Here is a 17,178-nt window from a genome sequence, read left to right as displayed (position 1 = left end):
GAATGATGTTGACTTGTCAAAGTCGAAACTGGCTCGAGGTCAATCTCCATCATTGACAACGTCATGAAATTTCGGATCCGAACGTCTTGTCACACATTGTCATCACTTGCACCGGCACACAACAGCAACTGCCCTACAAGCGCCCTCGCACCTCGTCGTACTGAATACATGCATAGGACTATTGTGACGTGATCTCGCCTCGTCTCTGCTTCCCGCCCTCCCTTAAACCGCATACCGTCCACCAGCCGCCGCCGCACGGTCAGTGTTGTTGAGCGCCTGCACCGACGCCTCGACAAGGTTGCGGCGCAGCTCGTCGACGGCCGCGCGCACGCGCATCTCGTCGTTCGACTCGATAAGGAGGTGAAGCTTGGGCTCTTGGCCGATCGCAGGCTCTTCGCCAGGCGGGTAGTAGACACCACGCATGGTGACCGACGCGCCCGAGATTTCGGACAGCAGCAACATCTGCTCCTTGTTGGTCGCCTTCCAACGAGCCTTTTGCGGGTAATCGTTGATCGGGAAGATGGCGTGCCAGTCGGTTGCGTCTGGGTCCTTGGTGCGGCGGTGCGGGTCGGGCGCCTGGGCTGCTCCAAGAGCGGCAGCCTTAGAGTGCTCGAGCGTCTGCTCGAGCTTGGCGGCAATCTTGGCCAGGTTGGCGGCGTCGATGTGTCGTCCTTCCTTGCGCGCCTGGTCGATCATCGCGAGGGTTTGCGCCGGCAGCGACGCTGCCTCCGCCTTGGTACCACGGGCCGCAGGGCCAGACGGCAGCTTGTCGGGGGCCGGGCCATGCACAACCTCGACGTTGATTTCGGTGAAGGTGTAGTCGGACTCGCCCTTCATGGAGTTCTCGCCCGGCTTGGTGTCGTTGCCCTTGGGCTTGTAGGGGATGACGGCACCCTCGCGAGAGGACAATGACACGGCCTCGGAAGTGTCACCGTACGTGTGCTTCTCGGCGCGGTCCTTCTCCTCGCGCCTGCGCTCAATGCGCTCGAGACCCTTGCCTGCGAACCCACTGCCAGCGGCACGAGCCTTGCCCGACTTGATCTTCTTGAGGAAGCCGTCAGACATTTCCTTGAGCTTGTCGGGGATGAACGCATTGGAAGCTTCGAGAGCGCGCACAATGTCGACCGAGAACTTCTCCTGCTCAGGGGTGACGAATGTGATGCAGGTACCAGTGTTCCCTGCGCGTCCAGTACGACCAGCGCGGTGGACGTAGTCCTCCATGTGGTTAGGCGCATCGTAGTTGATGACCAACTTGAGCTCCTTGACATCTAGACCACGTGCAGCGACCGATGTGGCAACCATGGTAGGGACATCGCCGTTCTTGAAGTTCTTGATGGCCTCCTCGCGATCGACTTGGTCCTTGCCTCCGTGGAGGGAAGAGGCGATGTATCCACGTTGCAAGAGCTCGCGGAACAGGTCGTCAGCGGACTCTTGACGGTCGACGAAGATGAGGGTGCGGAAGTCTGTCTCGTCGGGGTGTTCGTTGCTCATCTCGCCAAGAATCTCAAGCAGGCGGTTGAACTTGGTGTCGCCATCACGGACCTCGACACGCTGATCAATCTCAGGGGCAACGACCGAGCGGCCTCCAACGGTAATCTCCAGTGGCTTGATCAGGATTTTGCGGGCAAGTGCCTCCATGGTCTTGGGGAAGGTGGCCGAGAACAAGACCTTCTGGGCGTCGGGACGGGTGTTGTTGATGATCTTCATGACCTGAGGCTCAAAGCCCATGTCGAACATGCGATCAGCCTCGTCCATGACAAGCATCGTGGTGCGGCGAAGGTTGGTCACACGACCGTTGTTGGCAGTCAACAGGTCGATCATGCGACCGGGAGTGCACACAACAATCTCGGCACCCTTCTTCATGGCGGCAATGTCGTCACTGATCGACTGGCCACCGACGGTGCACGACACGCGTAGGTTCATGACCTTGGCGAACGGCTTGGCCTCCTTGTAGATCTGGGTCGCAAGCTCTCGGGTGGGGGAAAGGATGACGGCAATTGGGCCATCGAGACCACTGACCGGCCGCTGGTCCTTGACATGGCGGAGCATCGGCAGCAGGAAAGCGATGGTCTTGCCTGATCCAGTCTTGGCAATGCCAATGACATCGCGGCCCGACATAATGGACGGGATCGACTGAGCCTGGATGGGAGACGGCTTCTCCCACTCCTTGGCGCGGATGACGTCCAGCGCGGCCACTGGGAGACCGAACGCACCCCAGTTCTGAACTGGGCGGGGAGCGTCGACACCGCGAACTTTGATGCCGTCCAACTCGAGTCGCAGCAGTTCGGCGTCTTCCTCGTCCATGTCGGCGACTTCGACTGGAGGAGTGTAGAAGTTCTTACGGAACGGCTCGTAGTCGATGAGCGAGTGATCGGGGGTCGGAAGGTCCTTTTTCCTCGACTTGCTCGCAGCGGCTTGCAGCAGAGCCTCGGCCTTCGCCAAACCCTCCTCCGCCGTGTTGCGAATCTCGACCTCGTCGTCGCTGTCGTCCCCGCCGATAAGCCCTTGCCGTTGGCGGTCCTCCTGCGTCACTCGCTTGACCTCTGCGGTGTTGGACTTCATGAAGGCATCAAGAGGATCTTCTTCTTCTTCCTCGTCGACCTCCATTTTGGAGTCTGCCCCGTTTGTCCCATTCTCGTGCTTGACGGCAGTCGAGTCGTCTTCGTTCTCGTCTCCCTCAACAGCAGCCATGTCTTCAGTGACAGCTTCAACATTGGCTGCTGTTCCGCTCTGCACTTCGGGGTCGAACGAAGGCAGGTCAAGCTTGAGAAGCTTGCGGTCGCCTTCGTCGTCATCGTCGTCGAGTCCAAGCGAGCGCTTCAGAGGTGTCGGTTTCAAAGACACCCCAATGCGTGAGAGCGACTGCGAGCTGAACGACAGATTGGACTTGCCTACCGGCGCTACGCATGTCAGACCACGCCCACTCTTTGCACGACTCGACTCACCCTTGGTGAAACCAGGCTTCACAGGCGACTTGGGCTCGGGTGTCGATGCCGCCGAATTGCCAGCGCTCGCCGTCTTGGCCAGTTCGCGGCTCTTCTTCCAAGCTTCCAGGCGCTCCCGGGCGATGCGCTTCTTCTCCTCCTCGGACACGGGGGCCGGCGAGTCGGAGTGCGGGCGGCGGGGTTCTGGTGAACGGCCGGAGCGCCTCGAGGACTCACCGTTGACACGGTCGCGACCAGAGTCGCGATCACGGTCATCGCTGCGGCGTCCATCGCGGTCCCGATCATCCCGTCGACGGTCGCGGTCGTCGTAGCGGTCATAGTCGTCTCGTCGGCGGTCACGATCCCGGTCGCGGCGGTCGTCCCGGTCGTCCCTGCGCCGGTCGTAGCGGTCGCGATCACGGTCACCGCCGCGGTCACGGTCACGGTCTCGCTCACGCTCACGGTCCCTCACGTAACGGTCGTCATCGCGCGAGCGACGGTCGCGGTCGTAGTCCCTGTCGCGGTCGTCTCGACGGCGAGAGTCACGGTCGTCTCGGCGGTCGCGGCCATACTTTGATGAAGACGGCGAGGGGCTTCGATGCGAACTCCGGTGTGAGGAGCGGTGCTGCTCGGGAGAGCGGGACCTACGAGGGGAGCGAGGCATCCTGTGTTCGCCTCGCCACGGAAGCGTTGAGCGATACGAAAGAGAGGGAAGGAGGAGGAGCGGATGTGGGGTTGGTTGATTGTTCAAGTCGTCTCGTGATCTCGGCGGTGCTCATTCCAATTCAACCTTGAGGAGAGTCAGTCCGAGTTGCCACCGACCGAAAATGTTAGGTGTAATAAACTATTGGAGGCCTAAAAGTAACCGCTAAATAGGCGCGCCATTGATCACCCGAGGCCACCTCCACCTTTGGCATCCCCCCCTACCCCCTGTTGCACGAGATAGCCTCGACGCGTGAGAGACACAACAACATCTCACCCCACATCGCCGCTGCACAGCGACATACTCCAAACCTCGCAAGTATGCCTTCGACGGGATTCCCCATGCTCTCGCCAGAGATATTGGCACACCACCCAGCGACAGAGGAAGTCGACCTCCCCACCCTCATCGAGGAGCAGGACCGCCTCGCCGAGGAAGCACGCGAGGTCCTTCCTTACTCCTTTGACGAGTGCACCTACTCTAAGGGCTACTTGCGACAGTCCATATTTTCGTGTATCGGTGGGTACAGCTCAGAAGAGCCAAACGTAGCTGACATGTACCAGACTGCGGAGAGAAGGGCGTGTGTTATGGCTGCTCGATTTCCTGCCACGCTGGTGAGCAGCTGCCATGTCGGAGCAATGACCCGCAGCTGACAGTCAGAACACCGTTTGGTCGAGCTGTGGACGAAACGCTCATTCAAGTGTGACTGCCCCACCTCGTCGATGACCCCAGCCGAAGCTGGCCCATCCAAGTCCAAACGACACTGCACTCTCAACCCCCCACATCAGCAACCGCAGGCACCCAACGACAAGAATCGTTACACCAAGAACTTCTCAGGCAAGTTTTGTCGCTGCGGACGGGATTATGATCCCTTGACGGAGACCGAAGCGATGGTGAACTGCCTTGCCTGTGAAGTGAGCAGCTGGACGACTTTCACCTAGCTGACAACCAGGACTGGTTCCACGAATCGTGCCTCAACCTCCAGCCACGGCGGGAAGCACCACTAGACGACGAAGAGGACGAAGAGGCCAATTGCCTTATTCCGTCGGACACGTACGATGCCCTCATCTGCGCCGACTGCGTGCGACCGCATTCCCTGCTTTCTGAGCGTGCGGGGACGAGCGGGTGGATGGTGATTGTCCCGAGCGAAAAGGAAGGCGAATGGGCCGTCGCTGGGAGAGCAGAGTCTGTCACCAACGGGTCCAAGCGCTCTCTGGAGGAAACCGATCTTCCTGACGCGAAGAAGACGCGTGTGGAGGGATCACCCGCAGAAGATTCGACGCCCGGAGTGGCGGGCGCGGTGGCCGACGCGACTGCGAAGACCGTGGACGGTGTGTCTCCTGCTGAGAGGAAGGGCGCGGGGGACCTCTTCCTTGCGCACGGCATCCGCGAACGACTGGAGCGCGAGCTTGACGTGAGTGCCGTACTGACCTGGCTAACCTGCCAGGAAAAGGCGATTGCCTCTCTGCCCTTCCCACTGGTCGACGAGGAGATCTACGAGCCACCAGCGGACGACGAGGAACCCGAGACCCTGGATGCAGTGACAGAACGCGTCGTCGGCTCATTGCCCCGTGTGCAGGCTATCGAAGCGCTGCACGGATTCCACGCCATGAAGTGGGTGCCGCGCGGTCTGGGTGTTACTAACCCGCCACAGGGACAAGCTCAAGGCCATGCTCGCTGGCCATGCTCAATCCGGGCAAAGCGTGAGCCGCGAGGACATTGAGACGTTCTTCCAGGACCTCAGGCAGAACAAGTAGTTGTAAAGCAGAACAAGCATGCGTCGATGACGACATGTACCCCCAGTTGTAACAAGTCAAATGGACACTTCTAATACATTTGCTTTTGTTTGTAATCAGTGGCAAGTCGATTGTGTGATAAGAAAATTTACACGTCAGGGACCGTCAAAAGTTGAAGATGACTTCCTCCACTTTTGGTCCAGCGACAACTGGAGACTGCATCTCAACCCTCTCACCCACCCCATCACACCAACAACATGGGACGCAAGGCCAGGAACAAGCAGGCGCCGCCTACCCCCTTGCCCGGATCGGACCTCGACAAGTCGAAGAAGTCCAAGGGCAAGAAGAAGGCGCCGTCGACCGCCAACCCGGCCAAGGCTGTCAAGGCCACTGCTCTCCCCACGCCCGGCAAGGCCCGCAAGCAGCGTGTCAAGGCTGTGGACCGTGTCGACGACGACAGTGATGCCGAGGAGGCTCTCCAGCAGGGGTGGGTGCTGCCGACCTCGTGGCAAGGATAGCACTAACCACGGAACAGCGACTGGTCTGACGAGGAGGAGGTGCCAGTGAAGAAGGCCAAGAAGCAGCCCAAGGAGAAGAAGGGCAAGAAGGCCGCCAAGGCTGCTGACTCGTGAGTAGAATCTTGTGGGTATGACTAACGACCAGCGACGACGAGGACGACTTTGGAAACGGCCCAGCCAAGGAGCTTGTGTTCACCGACTCGGAGGACGAGGCCGACTTGAACGGCGGCAAGGAGAGCCTTCCCGCTGGTCTGCACGACTTCGACCTCGACGAGGCGCCCGAGGAGGGCGATGATGACGAGGACGATGAGGAGCTCGGCGACGAGTTCCCCGAGTTTGACGGCGACGACGACGAGTTCATGGACGAGGACGACGAGGTGGACAGCGCATTCGCCTCGGACGAGGAGGACGCCGACGGAGACGCGGCCATGGCCGAGGACGACGACGAGGATGACGAGGACGGAGCAATCCAGACCAACCTCGAGGACGACCTCGAGGAGAGCTACACGCTGCCTGCTGTCGACGGCATCGAGGAGGAGCACGAGCACGGCGTGTCTCTGCGCGACGTCGAGAACCGTATGCGCTGGCTCGTCGGCGTCTGCAGCGCCAAGGACGACAAGACGTCGCTCGGCGTGCCCGGCAAGTCGCGTTCCGACCACCTCGTCCAGCTCGAGCACGACATTGCGACGTACTTTGGCTACAACCACTTCCTGGTCAACAAGCTCATGCGCCTGTTTACCGCCGACGAGGCGCTCGCGTTCTTCGAGTCCAACGAGTCGCCCCGCCCTGTTACCATCCGCGCCAACACGCTGAGGACACGCCGACGCGACCTCGCCCAGGCGCTCATCAACCGCGGTGCCAACCTCGAGCCCATCGGCAAGTGGTCCAAGGTCGGTCTGCAGGTGTTCGAGTCGCCCGTGCCCATCGGTGCGACGCCAGAGTACCTCGCTGGTCACTACATGCTCCAAGCTGCGTCTTCGTTCCTGCCGGTTATCGCGCTCGCTCCCCAGCCTGGAGAGCGTGTCCTCGACATGGCGTCGGCCCCCGGTGGCAAGACGACCTACATCTCGGCCCTGTTGCAAAACACCGGTGTCGTGTTTGCCAACGACAGCAACAAGGCGCGCACAAAGTCGCTGACTGCCAACGTCCACCGCATGGGCTGCAAGAACGTCGTCGTGTGCAACTATGACGCGCGCGAGTTCCCAAGAGTCATGGGCGGCTTTGACCGTGTGCTTCTTGACGCGCCATGCTCGGGCACTGGTGTCATCAGCAAGGACGCCAGTGTCAAGGTGAACAAGAGCGAGCGCGACTTCCAGCTGCTCGCGCACCTGCAGAAGCAGCTCATCCTCTGTGCGCTCGACTCGGTCAACGCCAACTCTGCGACGGGCGGCTACGTCGTCTACTCTACCTGCTCGGTGACGGTCGACGAGAACGAGAGCGTTGTCGACTACGCGCTGCGCAAGCGCCCACACTGCAAGCTTGTGTCGACCGGGCTCGAGTTTGGTGTCGAGGGTTTCACGTCGTTTGAGGGCAAGCACTTCAACCCGACGGTCAACCTCACGCGCAGGTACTACCCGCACAAGCACAACATGGACGGTTTCTTTGTCGCCAAGTTCAAGGTCGGCAAGCGCGGCAAGAAGGCGGCCGAGGCGGACGAGGAGGAGGAGGTGACGGGTGACATTGTGCCCGAGGGCCAGGAGGAGCCCAAGAAGGCGGTCTTCGACTCTGCCGAGGACGACGCGATCATCCGGGGTGGGTAGAGGGCGAGCGGGTTGGAGGCTGTACTGACGCTATCGCAGAGGGCAAGCGCGTGCACCTGCTCAAGACCAAGGGCATCAAGCTTGCCAAGGACAAGAGTGCCGCGGCGCCCAAGGCCGCGCCCGCCGCCAGCGGCCAGATCAAGACGGCCAAGAGCAAAAAGGTGACGGAGAAGAGGCGGCAAAAGTAAGGTGCTCGCGAGCACCTGACGTGGCTGGTTGGTGGACATGGCATGGCATACCCTGCTCTATATCTAGATGCACTCTTACTTGTGCCGGTGGGCCTACTTGTGCTCGGCGAGGTACTCTGGCCACCACTGGGCAAAGGGCTTTGCCTCGGCCGTGCTGACGCCGAGCTCCTCGAGGGCGGCGACGCTGAGCTCAGTGTTCCACGGGCGCTCGGTCTGGCCGGGCTTTGTCTCTGGCTTTGCCGAGACGGGCGTGACGTGGTCGAGGGGGAGGTTGAGGGCGTTTGCGATGACCTGGGTCATCTCCCACTTTGTCATCTGGGGGCCGGTGGAGCGGAAGTGGAGGATGGGGGGAGGGGGCGTGTGAGGTCTGGGCGAGCGAGCGAGCGTCAGCGAGCCGCGGGTCGCGAGCCGAGCCACCCCCGACACCACTCACGCGCAAGATCATACAGCACACGCGCGACGTCGTCCACGTTGGTGGGGTTGCGGATCTGATAATGGTCCATAGTGTACGCCTTGCCGCTCTGGTCCTTGACCACATCAACGAGTACGTTGACCGCGCTCTCGGCATTGTACTCCGCCCGCCCGAAGAGCACGGGCACACGCACGCTCGCGGCGTTCGCGCCCGCGCCCCGCGCAGCGACGACGGCCTCCTCGCCCGCGAGCTTCTGCCGCCCGTACATCTGCAGCGGGTCGGGGCGATCCTGCACGTGGTACGGCGGCGCGCGGCCGTTGAACACGTAGTCGGTGGAGATGTAGAGCAGCGTGAAGCCGTGGGTCGTGGCCAGGCGGCCGAGGTGCGCCGACGTGCCGACGTTGATGCGCTCAGCGGCGGCGGGGTTGGCCTCGGCGACGTCGGGGCGCCGCTCGGCCGCGGCGTGGACTACCACGTCGACGGGCGTGCTCTCGAAGAAGGCGTCGACCGCCGCCGCGTCGGTCAGGTCGAGCTTCGTGTACCTGCTGTCCTTGTCCGCGCGGGTGTACGCCAGCGGGATGACCGTGTCCCCGCGCTTGCGGAAGGCGGCGGTGACAGCGCGCCCGAGCAGGCCAGATGCGCCGGTCACCACGACGGTTTTGGGGGCTGCGGCTTCGGCGCTGGCGCTCATGGTTGTGTGGATGGTGAGAGAGTCGGTGAAGCTGCGACGAGGATCGCAGCGTCAACAAGTAGTCGGCATCCTGCCACGTGGTGGGAATCCGCGCGCGGTGGAGGTCGACGCGATCGGCGAGGGACGAGCGTCGACGAGCTCGACCACGCTCGACTGCTGACTCTCGACTGTTGCTCACATCTCCACTCCCCCCACCACCACCATGCCCCTCACGTCCTTCTTCATCTCGTCGCCCGACACGCACAGCGAGCGCCGGCTCGACGCCGACCTCACGGTCGCCGCGCTCAAGGACAAGCTCGTGCCCATCACTGGCATCGCGCAGCAGTGGCAAGCGCTGAGCCTGCACGCGAGTGATGACGGGCCGGTGCTGGCCGCGCTGGTGGACGATGGGGCCACGCTCGCGAGCTATGGCCTGAGGGAGTTTTACGTGGTGAAGGTGGGCCTCTCCACTCCTCCCCCCCCCCCCTCCCCTCCTCCCCACCTCCCCTCCCCCCGCCCCGCCCCCCCGCCAGCCCACTAACGCCCCCGCCAGGTCGCCAACACCGACCCCAACGCCCGGCCGGGCGAGTACACCGACACCACGGGCGTCGACAAGTTCGAGCTCACGCCCGCCGAGTACGAGGCGCGCAATGGTGAGCCACCGCCCCGCACCCGCTGACATCACGCCAGACACCGTCCTCTCCCACCTCAAGGCGCACAAGCTGGGCCGCTTCGCCGACGTGCCCGAGCCGCTGGCGCACGCGCCGCCCGCCGCCGTGCCGGCCAACCTCGTGCCCGGGGCACGCGTCGAGATTGCGCCCGAGGGCGGGCTCGCCAAGCGCGGGACCGTGCGCTTTGTCGGCTCGGCCGACATTGGCAAGGGCGGCGTGTGGGTCGGCGTCGAGCTCGACGAGCCTACCGGAAAGGGAGACGGAGCGTGGGTTCGAGGGCTGGGGATAGGCTGACGCCAGCGTCGACGGGCAGCGATACTTCACGACCGGGGCGAAGCGCGCCGCGTTCGTGCGCCCCGACAGGGTCACGGTCGGCGACTTTCCCGAGGAGGACCTGCTCGCGTCCGACGACGAGATTTGAGGACTTGGGAGTCATGCATTAATGTACAGTGATCTACAGGCGCGTTGGGATTTGGGCTGTGCGGCTGTGTGGGTCATGGAAACGGGTCAGGGGGAGTGGCGCTGAAGCGTGGAAATGGTCTGAGGCTCTGGCGAGGAGACTGCACGGCTGTGAGTCTCCTGTGAACGCAGTAGCCTCACCTTCGAGCTCCCTACGCGCTGCACGGCCCACAGGTCTCCTCGCCGTCCTTGACGGGGCTCAGGCAGACCTCACACAGCGAGCGCTTGCCCCGCGAGCTGAGGCTGATCTTCTTGCGAGAGGCGGCACCTTCAAAGCTCCCTGCAGCCTTGCGCTTGGTGCCGGAGGACTTGGCGGCGGGCGGCTTGGTGGCGGCGGGCTTCTTAGACGCCTTGGTGGCGGCCGACTTGGTGGCAGAGACCCTCGTGGCGGCCCGAGCCGGCATCTTGCGCTTGCTGCCGCCCGCCTTGCTCTTGCACTTGTAGTCTGCGTCCGCGTCCTTGCAGTCGACATCCGAGTCAGAGTCCGAGTCGCTGGCATCGTCGTCGTCCGAGACCTCGTACTTGACGTCAGGCTTAGGCTTCACGTCGCGCTTGGGCTTGACTTCGCCGTCCGAGGCCAGTGCCTCGACCTCGGGCTTGTCGTCCTGCGCGTCGTCCTCAGGCTCGTCCTCCTCCTGCTCCTCGGCGTTGGCCTCATCGATGTCGTCCTCCGGCTCAGTCTCGACCCCGCACGGGCAGGGCAGGAGCTTGACCTGGCTTTCTTCAAAGTACTCCTCGGGCGCCTCCGCCTCGTCCTCGTCCGCCTCGTCCTCGCACTTGATTTCGTCGGTGTCGATGTTCTCGGCCTTGGTCTCTTCCTCGTCGTCTTCCTCCGGGCCATGACAAGGCGACGGCACCTCGGGCATGTCCCCCGTCTCATCTTCGTCCTCGAGCGTGTCGCTCGCCTGCGCGCCATCGTCGCCACCTTCTTCGGCCTCCTCCATCTCCACGTCGTGTCCCTCGTACACCCCTTCCTCCTTCTCCTCTTCTTCCTCCTCAGCTTCCTCTTCCTCGCCTTCCTCGCCCTCTTCCTCGAGCTTGACGAGATCCTCGTCAGTCGGCTCGTCGACCCACAGCGCACGCCCGCTCTTGAGCGCGGGGAGGATGACCTGAGGGTTAGCTCTCGTCTCGCGTCGTAACCCACATTGTGGTACATGGCATGAATCTGGGTCCCCGTCAACTCGTTGGCTGACGGCGTCGCCTTCTTCCTCGCGCCTTTGGCCCTGTTTCCCGAGCCCATGGCGAGGCGCTCAGCCAGCGCGTGCCAGTCGGCCGTCTTTGACGCCTCGAGCTTGGCGACGACAATGTTGAGGACGAGGGCCTTGTCGAGCTGGGGCGGGCCCGCGGGGGATATGGCGCGGGGCTCGACCTTGACCTTGGGAGCCGGCTTGGGCTTGCGCTTGGGGGGTTTGGTTGCTGCCTTGCGGGATTTAGTGGCGGGAGGCATTGTGGTGAGACGATGAGGAGAGTGGAAGTGAGTTTGTGAGGTGAGGACGGTGATGAAAGTAGGTGAGGTGATGCGACCAGAGGGGGGGAGTGAGTGATGGACTCTGGACGCGACGAGGGAAGACGAGGAAGACGAGACGAGGGAAGGTGGGTGTGTTGCGGATCACCACATGCGCAATGCGCCCCGCCCGGCTCGCCACCCCCGCGACACACACCCCGCCGCCTCCAACACACACCCATCCCACCTCATCCCGTCATCTCCCCCGTCCCCCCCAGTCCAGGTCCCAGACTCGCGACGCCCACCAGCATTCCACTCCGCACGCCCACTTCCCATGACATCCTCACTCGTCTCTTCTCTTCCTCCCACCACACACCATGCCCAAAGTCAAGAGCGAGCTCTCCGCGCCGAGCCGCGCTCACCCGTACGAGCCCCTCGGCGACGTCAAACCCAAGGCCGACGCCAGCTCCGGGCTGACCGAGCGCAACCTCAAGGCGTTCCAGGCGCAGCTGCTCAACGCGAGCTCGGTCGCGGCGCCGTCGACCGCGTGTCTCGAGTCCGAGGGCTCGGTCGCTACCCCGTCGCCGCCGCCGAGGAAGGCAAAGCCAGTGTCCAAGGCGGCCAAGGCGGTCAAGACTGTCAAGGAGGCCAAGCCCAAGGTCAAGACGGAGAAGGGCGCGGCGGCCAAGATCAAGAATGAGAAGGGCGCGGCGGCCAAGATCAAGAATGAGAAGGGCGCGCCGGCGCCGGCGGCGAAGGGCGGGTACGACCGTGCCCTGCTCGTGAGCGAGGTCAGCAAGGTTAGCTTCTGACTTCGGGACTGCCAGAGCTGACGCCAGGCGACCAACGCAAACTACACCAAGCTCGCACTCGGGGTCGGCAAGACGGCAACGCGTGGGTCAACCCCCACCCCCGGCGCTGACACCAGAATGCAAGGACACGTGGCGCAAGACCGTGTTCCCCGCGCTGCTCGCGGGGCGCGACTGGGCGACCGACGGCGCGGGGTGGAGCCGCGTGATGAAGATCAAGCTCGTGTGCGAGGTGCTTGCTGTGGGTGCTGGTGTGCTGGCGCCGCGTCGCTAACAGCAGACGGCCAAGCCGGACTGGGAGGACGTGGCCGAGCACTTCCCGAGCCGCACGAAGACGCGTGAGTCGCCCCCGCCACGCCGCTGACACCCAGAGGTGACCGACATCTGGCGCAAGGTCGTGCTGCCGCGCCTCGTCAAGGGGCAGGCGCTGGCGTAGGTCGCGTAGGGTTCATCGTAGTACAACATGCAGTGTCGTTACAGTCTGCTCGGCGCGCTGGGATCAGCCAGGCCAGCACACTCCTCACTCATCGTCAATCCACGCGCCGACCGCAGCCTTCAGCGCGCGCGCGTCCTGCGGCCGGGCGTAAAAGTGTCCGCACCCCTCAATCTCGGTGCGCACGATCCGCTCCTTATCCTCGCCGCCAAGGCCGCGCAGCGTGTCCGCGCCGGTAAAGTCGTCGGCGGTGCCGTAGGTGAGCCAGAGGGTGCGCGGCGTCGCATCCCCCAGCGCGGCCGCGAGCCCCTGCGCGAACGTCGGCCCAGAGAGCAGGGTGAGCGCCTTGAACAGCGTCGGCGCGGGGGACACCAGCATCGTGCGCGCCACCCCCCTCGGCGGCCGGGGCGCGTTGAGCGCCAGCAGCGTGCCGTACGAGTATCCGAGGCGGTAGACCCTCGCCCTGGGCGCGAGCGCCGCGAGCGCGCCCTCGACGGCCGCAAAGTCGTCGGCGTCGGGCCCGATCCCAAAGCCCAGCCAGGCCCCCGAGCCCCCGCTCGCGCCGACCCCTCGCACGTTGAACGTCGCGACGAGGGCCGTCGGGCCAGCGCTGCCCTCCAACACGGCGTCGGGGACGTGCTGGGCCACGACGCTGCCGAGTCAGCAGTGCCAATCATGATGCTGGCAACACCCACGGGAAGAGCTGGTTCCCGCCCAGCTTGGCCCAGGGGTGCGCGGCGACCACGAGCCGCTGTGCCTCGGAGAGCGCGGCGCGCGCGCCCGCCGCGAGCTCGGCGATCGGCGTCGGCCGCGAGCCCGCGCTCTCGGACAGCGCGGCGAACGCGCCGACGGTTGGGACGAGCGCTGGCGGGAGGTAGAGGCGGGCTTCGAGGGCCACCGAGGCCGTGGAGGAGGGCACGAGGAGGTGCAGGTGTGGGCGGAGGGCCATTGTGCGATGGGCGATGACGCACGGCGAATGCTTTCGGGTTGGGTTTCACGCGTTCCCAGTAACCTCCACTTCGCTCCTCCACGTCTCGGTCGCATACATCTCGGTCGCCAACACGGTCAACTGTCGACATTCGCTCGGCACACAACGGATATGACAGCGGATACACCGGCGCCGCCCGCGGCATCCCCCACGGCCCTGGCCCGCGCCCTCATCCTCCTCCAGCTCCTGTCCCGCCTGCTCACCTTCGGGCTCAACCAGGTGCTGGTGCGCCTCGCCCCGCCGAGCGTGTTCGGCACCGCCGCGATCCAGTTCGACCTGGTGGCTGCGACGGTGCTGTTTCTGTCGCGCGAGGGGGTGCGGAATGCACTCCTGCGCGGCGGGCAGCCCGCAGCCAGCGATGACAAGACTGGAAAGGCAGCAGGCACCCTCAGCCCGCCCGACGCCGCCCTCGCCGCCCTCCCCCTCCGCCTCGGCGCGCTGGTCGCCGCCGCCGCCGTCTCGCTCTACCTCTACACCGCGCCGGCGAGCACCACCTCCCAGGCGGGCTTCTACCCCGCGCTTTCGCTGTACGTCGCCGCCGCGCTGGCCGAGCTGCTCGTCGAGCCGGCCTACGTCCGCGCCCTGCGCGCCGGCGACATCCGCACGCGCGTGCAGGCCGAGGGCGGGATGGCGATCGTGCGCGCCGTCGTCGCGTGCGCCTGCCTCGTCGCGGATAGGAGTGGGACGCACGCGCTGCTCGGGTTCGCGGCCGGCCACTTTGCCGGCGCGGCGTGGCTCGCCGCGCGCTACCTCTGGGCGTATGGCGCGCCGACGCTGCTCCCTTCTTCGAGGTGGGTACTGTGCTGAGCGGGCTGACGGAAGCTACGACCCCGCTACGTACGCCCTCGCGCTCGCCAACACGCGCCAGAGCGTCGTCAAGCACGTGCTTACTGAGGCCGACCGCATTGCGGTCGGATACATCTCGCCGCTCGGCGACCAGGGCGGGTACGCCGTCGCGATGAACTATGGTGCGTAGGGTGGCGGCGGCCGCGCTAACCCCCAGGCTCGCTCGTCGCGCGCATCATCTTCCAGCCGCTCGAAGAAACCCTCCTGCTCCACTGGTCGCGCTCGCTCGACGCCCCCGCCACAGTGCCACTCCTCACCCTCGCCCTCCGGCTCTCGTCCCACCTCGCCCTCCTGCTGCCCGTCTTCGTGCCACCCCTCCTCCCCCTCCTCCTCCCCTTCCTCCTCCCGCGGCGGTACACCGCCGAGACGAGCGCGGCGCTGACCCTCCAAACCTACCTCGCCTGCTACCTCCCGCTGCTGAGCCTCAACGGCATCCTCGAGGCGTTCCACGCCGCCAGCGCCACGCCGGCCCAGGTCGCGCGCCAGGCCAAGGTCATGGTCGCGAGCTCGGGCGTGTTCGCGCTCAGCCTGTGGGCGCTGGCGCGGGGGACAATAGCAACAGTGACGACCGAGCAGGCGCTCATCTACGCGTCGTGCACCGCCATGCTGGTGCGCATCGGCTATGCGCTGGTGCACGCGCGCAGTGTCGTGAGGCAACGGCAGCCGGCGTCGGCATTCCTCAGGATCGGCAGCGTGCTGCCAAAGTGGCCCATACGCATCGCCGTCGCCGTGCTCGGTGGCGTCGTGTGGGCTGCGAGTGCGCGCCTTGGCGGCAACGATGACAATGCCGGGCCGTCATTACGCAACCAGGTACTCTTGCTCGCGCTCGGCGCTGGAGCCGGCGCCATTGTGCTCGGACTAATGTGAGTGATCGTCGCTGCTGCGTGGGAGCGAGACACTGACGTGCGTGCAGCTTTGTGATGGAAAAGGCCGCTATCGCAGCTGTTGGCCGGGCACTCAAGGGCAAGGCCGACTAGAGGGACAATAGAATTCAATCATGTTGCATCAGTCACCCGTGATGGTCCCGCGTGTCGTGGTTGTCGTGGGCAGGCAGGCACTGATGAGGGTGAGCAGGTAGGTGAGCAAGTCACCTCAGTCTGATAAGCACGCTGGGCTTGGCCGTGTGCCATTGTAGGCTGGACTAGGTCGGCCGGTGGGCAGCGAGAGAGACTGTGTGGGCGGCAGCGGCAGCACCAAGCCATGCATGCAGGCAACAAAGGCAACAAATTACAGTTGACCCGAGCCGGACGTCGCAAGCGCGGCGTGAGTAATGCCCACACTGTTCCCCTTCTAGATCTCGAATCAGTCAGGAGCGTCAACGGCAGCGACGAGCAGGCGACGTACAACAAGCATCCAGCTGCATGCCGGCGTGGCTCGGGGCAAACAAACGAGACTGAGCGGAGGAGAATAACAGTAAGGGGCGAGCAAGGCAAAGCAGCCAGATGGACGAGGCACGGCGCACTCCTCCCCTCCCTCTCCCCTAAGCCTCCCTAGCACCCCCCCCTCGTCCCTCTAGCTGGCCCGCCCACCCACCCTGCCTCGCCCAATTAGCCCGCCCACGCCCCAGGGAACAATCGGGCCCGGCACGCGGCATGCAGGCTGCCTCTGCCTGCTTGAGCTAGAGCCTAGAGCCTATCGTCAGAGGAGCGTGCATGCTCGCGGTGCATTGTCCGACGAGCACGACGACTGTTGCGGATCGCGGATCGCCCGACCCGGCGAGCACGTACGTCCCGGGCCGCTGGTCGGCGGGTGGGTGTCGCCGCCTGCCATGTTGGTTGTGCCGCTCGCTGCTGCCCCTCGCCGATCTGAGCTGCCTGCAGGAGGAGGGGTAGAGACAATGGCGTCAGAGGAGGAGAGGACGAGGAGGACGAGACGAAGGAGCTGCTGCCGCTGCTAGGGCCGCTACGTAATTTTTGGAACGTCCTTCACCCTAAACGACGGTACCGTGCTGTCATGGCCACGGTTGGCGCTCGACCGCCGAGCCGACGAGCGAGGAGCAGTCACAATGCACTAGTACAGGCGAGGCGAGGCGGGGCGGGGCGGGGCAGGACGAGACGACGAGCATGAGCCATGGCCCACCCCCACCCCGCATACCATACTCAGGCAGAGAGGAAAAACTAGGGGAACGGGCTGCCTCGCTGCTGCAGTGTTTACGACGTGCCACGCTACTCTACTGTGCGCACTTGCACTTTTGAAATCTCTAAACATTGTCGGGCCTGTCGTAAACATCACAGTGCTTGTCGCCTCGACTGATCTCATCACGACAACCACCACAACTCGCGAGGCGAGCAGGCAAGCACGCACAAACGCACCGCACGGCCAGACGACGACGACAAAGCCCAAACGACGTCAGTGATTGTGCGCCCAAGCCACTAGATAGCCCGTGAGTACATTGATCGTGCACGGCCGCGGGTCGTCGACCTCGGCACCCCCCTCGTCGCCCGTCTGCATCACCTCGTCGTCGTCTGCAAATCTTTGGCCATTCAGTCGTCGGTTTGCCCAGTGCCGTGGCGTGCGCCGCCGCAATGACTACAGGCAGGCGACCTCGCTCGGCGCCTCGGCGCCTCGACGCCTCGACTGCATACCTTCCCCGCCCGCAAGCCACGGGCCCGCACCAATT

General features: G+C 64.4%; 10 protein-coding genes across 10 annotated transcripts; 5 read left to right on the top strand and 5 right to left on the bottom strand.

Moving 5' to 3' along the window:
- Nucleotides 1–222: 222 nt before the first annotated feature.
- PRP5 (pre-mRNA processing RNA-helicase) lies at nt 223–3,588 on the bottom strand (the record flags this gene model as incomplete). Its single annotated transcript, XM_069357526.1, has 2 exons — nt 223–2,900; nt 2,946–3,588. 2 exons carry the CDS (start codon nt 3,586–3,588, stop codon nt 223–225), a joined length of 3,321 nt encoding a protein of 1,106 aa, XP_069205463.1.
- Nucleotides 3,589–3,947: 359 nt separating this feature from the next.
- On the top strand, nt 3,948–5,381 carry Q8F55_009155 (uncharacterized protein; the record flags this gene model as incomplete). The annotated part of the gene is made up of 6 exons (XM_069357525.1): nt 3,948–4,143; nt 4,188–4,238; nt 4,285–4,538; nt 4,577–5,038; nt 5,072–5,238; nt 5,279–5,381. The coding sequence occupies 6 exons, from the start codon at nt 3,948–3,950 to the stop codon at nt 5,379–5,381; spliced, it is 1,233 nt and encodes a 410-aa protein (XP_069205462.1).
- Nucleotides 5,382–5,617: 236 nt separating this feature from the next.
- NOP2 (rRNA (cytosine-C5-)-methyltransferase nop2) lies at nt 5,618–7,826 on the top strand (the record flags this gene model as incomplete). The annotated part of the gene is made up of 4 exons (XM_069357524.1): nt 5,618–5,847; nt 5,896–5,988; nt 6,024–7,630; nt 7,678–7,826. The coding sequence occupies 4 exons, from the start codon at nt 5,618–5,620 to the stop codon at nt 7,824–7,826; spliced, it is 2,079 nt and encodes a 692-aa protein (XP_069205461.1).
- Nucleotides 7,827–7,919: 93 nt separating this feature from the next.
- Nucleotides 7,920–8,126, bottom strand: Q8F55_009153 (uncharacterized protein; the record flags this gene model as incomplete). The annotated part of the gene is made up of 1 exon (XM_069357523.1): nt 7,920–8,126. The coding sequence occupies one exon, from the start codon at nt 8,124–8,126 to the stop codon at nt 7,920–7,922; it is 207 nt and encodes a 68-aa protein (XP_069205460.1).
- Nucleotides 8,127–8,137: 11 nt separating this feature from the next.
- On the bottom strand, nt 8,138–8,929 carry Q8F55_009152 (uncharacterized protein; the record flags this gene model as incomplete). Its single annotated transcript, XM_069357522.1, has 2 exons — nt 8,138–8,193; nt 8,260–8,929. 2 exons carry the CDS (start codon nt 8,927–8,929, stop codon nt 8,138–8,140), a joined length of 726 nt encoding a protein of 241 aa, XP_069205459.1.
- A 202-nt stretch (nt 8,930–9,131) lies between these two features.
- Nucleotides 9,132–10,000, top strand: Q8F55_009151 (uncharacterized protein; the record flags this gene model as incomplete). The annotated part of the gene is made up of 4 exons (XM_069357521.1): nt 9,132–9,365; nt 9,462–9,561; nt 9,599–9,845; nt 9,943–10,000. The coding sequence occupies 4 exons, from the start codon at nt 9,132–9,134 to the stop codon at nt 9,998–10,000; spliced, it is 639 nt and encodes a 212-aa protein (XP_069205458.1).
- Nucleotides 10,001–10,190: 190 nt separating this feature from the next.
- Nucleotides 10,191–11,485, bottom strand: Q8F55_009150 (uncharacterized protein; the record flags this gene model as incomplete). Its single annotated transcript, XM_069357520.1, has 2 exons — nt 10,191–11,147; nt 11,183–11,485. The coding sequence occupies 2 exons, from the start codon at nt 11,483–11,485 to the stop codon at nt 10,191–10,193; spliced, it is 1,260 nt and encodes a 419-aa protein (XP_069205457.1).
- Nucleotides 11,486–11,859: 374 nt separating this feature from the next.
- On the top strand, nt 11,860–12,727 carry Q8F55_009149 (uncharacterized protein; the record flags this gene model as incomplete). Its single annotated transcript, XM_069357519.1, has 4 exons — nt 11,860–12,282; nt 12,419–12,532; nt 12,572–12,629; nt 12,663–12,727. The coding sequence occupies 4 exons, from the start codon at nt 11,860–11,862 to the stop codon at nt 12,725–12,727; spliced, it is 660 nt and encodes a 219-aa protein (XP_069205456.1).
- Nucleotides 12,728–12,811: 84 nt separating this feature from the next.
- On the bottom strand, nt 12,812–13,673 carry Q8F55_009148 (uncharacterized protein; the record flags this gene model as incomplete). The annotated part of the gene is made up of 2 exons (XM_069357518.1): nt 12,812–13,376; nt 13,420–13,673. The coding sequence occupies 2 exons, from the start codon at nt 13,671–13,673 to the stop codon at nt 12,812–12,814; spliced, it is 819 nt and encodes a 272-aa protein (XP_069205455.1).
- A 150-nt stretch (nt 13,674–13,823) lies between these two features.
- Nucleotides 13,824–15,535, top strand: RFT1 (Oligosaccharide translocation protein rft1; the record flags this gene model as incomplete). Its single annotated transcript, XM_069357517.1, has 4 exons — nt 13,824–14,503; nt 14,535–14,680; nt 14,716–15,421; nt 15,472–15,535. The coding sequence occupies 4 exons, from the start codon at nt 13,824–13,826 to the stop codon at nt 15,533–15,535; spliced, it is 1,596 nt and encodes a 531-aa protein (XP_069205454.1).
- Between the last annotated feature and the right edge of the window lie 1,643 nt (nt 15,536–17,178).

Source organism: Vanrija albida (assembly GCF_041260175.1).
Source record: "Vanrija albida strain AlHP1 chromosome Unknown contig_7, whole genome shotgun sequence".
In the NCBI taxonomy this organism is placed as follows: Eukaryota; Fungi; Basidiomycota; class Tremellomycetes; order Trichosporonales; family Trichosporonaceae; genus Vanrija; species Vanrija albida.
This window is presented reverse-complemented; position numbering and strand designations above follow the sequence as displayed.